This window comes from Gossypium hirsutum, chromosome A06 (assembly GCF_007990345.1).
Source record: "Gossypium hirsutum isolate 1008001.06 chromosome A06, Gossypium_hirsutum_v2.1, whole genome shotgun sequence".
NCBI lineage: Eukaryota > Viridiplantae > Streptophyta > Magnoliopsida > Malvales > Malvaceae > Gossypium > Gossypium hirsutum.
This window is the reverse complement of record NC_053429.1, coordinates 40,108,964-40,114,522: the sequence shown is the minus strand read 5'-3', so window position 1 is coordinate 40,114,522 and position 5,559 is coordinate 40,108,964. Positions and strand designations below refer to the sequence as shown.

The 5,559-nt window shown below is 41.8% G+C and overlaps 1 protein-coding gene across 1 annotated transcript; it reads right to left on the bottom strand.

Annotated features, from left to right (window-relative positions):
* Window positions 1-290: 290 nt before the first annotated feature.
* LOC121230503 (uncharacterized) lies at window positions 291-2,346 on the bottom strand. The gene is made up of 4 exons (XM_041115396.1): window positions 1,910-2,346; window positions 1,692-1,780; window positions 1,146-1,649; window positions 291-370 (listed from the first exon to the last, which is right to left on the bottom strand). Exons 1-4 carry the CDS (start codon window positions 2,344-2,346, stop codon window positions 291-293), a joined length of 1,110 nt encoding a protein of 369 aa, XP_040971330.1.
* Window positions 2,347-5,559: the final 3,213 nt, after the last annotated feature.

Sequence of the window (5,559 nt, the reverse complement as noted above, 5' to 3'; positions counted from 1 at the left end):
AGTTAAAACAAAAACCTCTTTATTCTTAGGCTAGATAACAAAAAGACAGTCATTACTAGTACTTTTAGTTCCTTTGGGTTCGACAATTCGGTCTTGCTAAAGCTATACTACTATTCGATAGGTACATTTGCCTACATTGCGATAATAGTTAGTTCAAGAACGAGTAATTATAAATATTTAAAACCTATCATGAAATCATGCGATTAGTTGATAGTGAACTCTTTCCCAGACTCTGGTTGTATCAAGACAGGAGCTTCAGTCAGTACGGTCTTGAGCTTCTCAAAGCTCTCTTACTGTGCATTATTCCAGTTAAACAGCACACCCTTGCGTAGCAGCTTACTCAAAGGTGCAGCAATCAGTGAAAAACCCTCTACAAATCAACGATAATACCCTGCTATTCCCATAAAACTGTGGATCTCGGATACAGTCTTAGGCTGCTTCCAATCCAAGACAACCTCAATCTTTCGAGGATTAACTCTAATCCCCTCAGCAGAATCCACATGTCCTAAAAACATTACTTCACGTAACCATAACTCACATTTACTGAACTTAGCGTACAGTTGTTTCTCTCGCAAAATCTGTAGAACCACTCTGAGGTGTTCATTGTGTTCATCCTCAGTTTTTGAATACACCAGTATATCATCAATAAATATCACCACGAACTGATCCAAATAGGGCTAAAACACTCGATTCATTATATCCATGAAAGCTGCTAGTGCATTCGTCAGTCCAAATGGCATTACTAGGAACTCGTAGTGTCCATAACGAGTCGTAATGTTGTCTTATACACATTAGCCTCCTTAACTCTCAACTGGTGATAACCTGATCGGAGATCAATCTTAGAGAAAATCAAAGCTCCTCGGAACTGGTCGAACAAATCATCTATCCTTGGTGGGGGTACTTATTCTTTATGGTCAGCTTATTCAGTTGCCGATAGTCGATACACATACGCTTGGATCCATCCTTCTTTTTCACAAACAGAACTGGTGCTCCCCACGGAAACACACTAGGGTGGATGAACCCACGATCCAGAAACTCTTGAATCTGAGCCTTAAGCTCTACAATCTCTTTCGCTGCCATTCTATAGGGAGCATTGGACACCGGAGCTGTACTAGGAGGGAGCTCAATCCCAAACTCTACTTCACGATTCGGAGGTAGCCTAAATAGCTCTTCAGGAAAAACATTCAAAAAGTCTTTAACTGTCTTTATATCCTTAACCGAAGAATCCTCAGAATCTGAGACACTGATGTAGGCCAGATACGCTGCACATCCCTTACAAACAAACTTCTCGACCCTCAATGTAGAAATCACATTCGACAAGTAGTTCCGACGCTCTCCAATTATGACTACCTCGCTATCCTCTACAGTTATCAATACAACCCTTTTTGTGGCACAATCTAGGCTCACTCGATGTTTAACCAACCAGTCCATTCCTAGTATCATTTCAAATTTTCCAAAAGGCAATTCCATCAGATCAGCCAGGAAGATAGCCCCTTGAACCTCCAAAGGGACATTTTTAAACAATTTATTCACCCTTATCGATTGCCCCAACGGACTCAGTACAGTGACCTCATTCGTAGTGTTCTCAATCAATATACCCGAGATTTCGGGCACAGTAGAAGATATATATGAGTGAGTGGTTCCTCTATCTATCAGTGCAGTATAAGGTGCATTATAAATAAGGAACATACCTGTGATGACATCCGAAGCATCTCCATCATCTTGGTGACGTGTAGCATAAACTAGAGCCGGCTGCCTCGCCTCAGTATGACCAGCACCTCTACCCAATGCTCTCTATCCAAGGCCTAACTCAATAACATCTCTGACTTGACCACGGCCTTTCAGTGGCTGCTGAACTACTCTCGGTGGTGGTGCAGTACCCATGCCAGAAGCTTGCATCTAATCGGACCTCCGCAGACAATCCCTAATATGGTGCTCCAAAGAACCGCACCTCAAGCATGCTCTAGTCCTTTTCGAACACTCACCTAGATGGTGTCTACCACAATCAGTACATGGAAACTGTCCAGTAGCAGCAATAGGGTCCCCAATTCTGATCAACCCATCAACCCTGGCCTTTTTCTTAGGCCTCTGAACAGAACTTGAGGGCTCCAAATCCCTCTTGCTCCTACCTCTCTCTCGGTTCTGGCGCTTAACATGCTTTACTTCCTCGGTGATCTTTGCCTTATCAACCAAAGTAGCAAAGTCTTGCTCCTTCTGTGGAGCTATCAGAACCCTCAGATTATCCCTGAGGTGATCCTCGAAGCGAACACATCGCTCATACTCTGTGGCCACCATATCTCGTACATAGCGGCTCAGCCACAGAAATTCAGCCTCATACTCAACCATTGATCTATCCCCTTAAGTCAAATTCAAGAACTCTCTCCTAAGGGCATCCATATAACTGGCACCCACATACTTCCCCTAGAAAGCGGTCTTAAAGAGCTCACAGGTTAGTCAATCGGGCTGAGTGCCCTCCTTAATTGTAAGCCACCACTGGTAAGCCTCATCTCTCAGTAATGATACTGCACCTTTTAGTTTCTATTTGAGGGTGCAGTCTAAATCATCCATAATCCTTTCTGTGGCCTCAACCCAGTACTCAGCCACGTTAGGGGAAACTCCAGCAATACCCTTGAAAAACTCAGCTCCATTAGACCAGAGTCTTTCCATAACAGATCCTTGGCCTCCAGCTCTAGTATTGGGTCCAACGACCCTCTCCAAAATCCTCAACATGGCCTGGGACAGTGCATTGTCCTCAACTGCTCGATCATGAGACCCAGACCCAAACCCAGACCCAGTCACCGGTGAGACACACGTCTCACTAGTATCCAGATTAGGCAGGTTACCAGAAGATGAGGACCCAGCTCAGGCCCTCTATGGCCTCTACCACGTCCTCTTGTACCCTGTTCGCGAGTACCTCTGGTGCTCATTGTCTAATTGCATTTTATCTGTATTAATAGTTTTATGTATTAGTTTAGAGTTCCAGTGTTTATTAATAGATATTTTATGAAAACAATATCAGAAGTGTGTAACTTGTTTCGTACATTACAGTCTCTATTAGTGTCTATAGGTTTTACTACAGTATCAATATACACTAACTTGAATTTGTCCAGTACAACCTATATATAGTAGTCCCGATATATACTATCTATAGCATTTCAGTTTATAAACAAATAACAGTTCAGAGGACTTATAAAATCGGTGCCGGAGACTCGATGTACCACACATTTAGTAAAACATTTCACGTCATTTAAAAATCAGTTCTTAGAGAATCAAATATTAAAAACCCAAATCCACGGCCAAGTTTTGTAACTTGGCTCTGATACCACTAAATGTAACACTCCAAACTCGGCCTTGACGTTATGGTCGAATCTGGCGATGTCACATGGTAGTATTTTTCGAATATGTGAGTTGTTGTCAAAAACCTCTATTCTATATAACATCTTTACAATATTTTATGTTAATTCCAGGACGTGTCATTCATTTTCAAAACGTTATTCATTATCATAAAGTTATACTCTTTCATAATGTTATTAATTTTCAAAACGTCACTTATTGCAGAAGCTTTTTAAAATAGTTGCGTATTTGAGTTAATTTTGTTAAAACGTTTGATTCTTTTTGAAAACTCGATTAGCCCTACTACTAGTAGTTGTAAATCAAGCAATAAAAATCCCAAATTAAAAAATTAAATCCAAAAGAGGCACTCATTACAGTAAAATACCCCAAGTAAAACTTTAAAGAAAAATCTAATTAAGTACGAAACAGTAAAAAGGGTCGTGTGGCCACCGCTGAGTCCTCCGCCACTCCGATTCGACTAAGTCTGGGGATTACCTGTACAGATAAAATAGAAGGATGAGTTTACAAAAACTCAGTGTGTAATCCCATATATACCAGCAGATAGAAAGCAATCACAATCTGGGCCTAAGCCCTTTTTCAGTATTAGATCTAGTTTCAGTTAGGGCATTAGCCCATTGCAGTACAAGAGCAGTCATACATTAGGGCCTTGGCCCATTACAGTATCAGTAATCAATACAGTAGATATGCAGTAGCAAAACTCCTACCCAACTAGCCTCTACACTCTAACTCTGTCCAACCCTACACTCCATGTGGGTATATAATCAACCCACCCATTCTTACACTCCAAAAAGTACCGAATGCAGCACTATACAGTAATATGCAGCTGTGCTGCCAGTAAATTAGGCTCGAAGCCTTTTAGTACACTTCCTCTGATCAATATAAACCCATCCCCATGCAATACATCATACAATCGTGTCATGTCAAATCATGGTATCATACATGCATTCAGTACAGTTTTAATAGCATGCTCGATATACAGTCATAAATATATATATCGTACATAGATATAATGGTCATTCAGTTAATTAGGGGTCTAGGTAAGCTTACCGACCCTACAGTAGGTCCACAATCGACTCGGCGACCTGTGCAACCTTAGCAATCAAATAATGAAAACTGGCCCACATGTCCATGTTGTTAGCCCGTATGGGCCCACACTCCCCTGTGGCCTACACAGTGCAAAATGGCCTTGGCCGTGTGGACTACATGGCCTGGCCCAAAATTTCCACACGCCCGTGTGGTTCACACATGTAGGCCCACATGCCAGTGTGACCCACCAGGCCTAATTTAGCTCGACCCATACGTCGTACACGGCCTGCTTCATCGATCACACGCCTGTGTTTGGTCACACGACCTGCCATACAGCATGCCACATGCCCGTGTGGTGTCGACAGCCTCACTTTTTAGCTTTTTGTCGATTCCAGTTTTCAGCGTTGTGATTACACACCTGTATCGATTTTGATTCGTTTCAAACCTAAAGATTGATCAACACACACCCCATTAATCACCTTAATGGTTGAAATAAAACTAATCCAACAACTTACTCAATTTACGAGAGATCGAAACTTACCTCTAATGCCTCAACTCGGTTTGCTCACGAAGTAGCATGAATAAGGTCTCGATCACACACGATTTACTGCTGTCAACAAAACATAATCACTAACGGAAAGATAAGAAACCAAAAAGAAACAGTTTTGTACCAAGTAACGACTACCCCAAATCATCATACTTACCCCTTACTTACCAACGTATGAACAGCGAAAAAGGAACGCACTTTTTGGCTTGAATGACCAAAAAGGATGCACAATGATGAGAAAAATTCAAGGGACAAAACGACAGCACAAGGAAAACAGAGAAAAACAATAAGGATGAAGAGAAACGTTAGAAAGGAAGAGTAAAAGTAGCCAAAATCGGCAGATAGAGCAAGGGAGGTGAGTGCAGCAGAAAAATTGAAAAAAAAAGAAAGAAGAAGTATGCCAAAGGACTGAAATTGGGAGAGTGAGAGGTGAAAAGCGACAGCAAGTGGGGGAGAAGGCAGAAATTTGGGAGAGAAAACCCAAAGGCAGAAGCTGTCAAAAAACTGAGAGAGAGAGTGAGGGAAGAATTTGGATGTTCTCAAACTCCTTACTCCTTAGCTTTTTTCACCAAATCCTTTAATCCACTCCCAAAAACCGGCCACCCCTCCCTCAACCACCTAATTCAAATTTC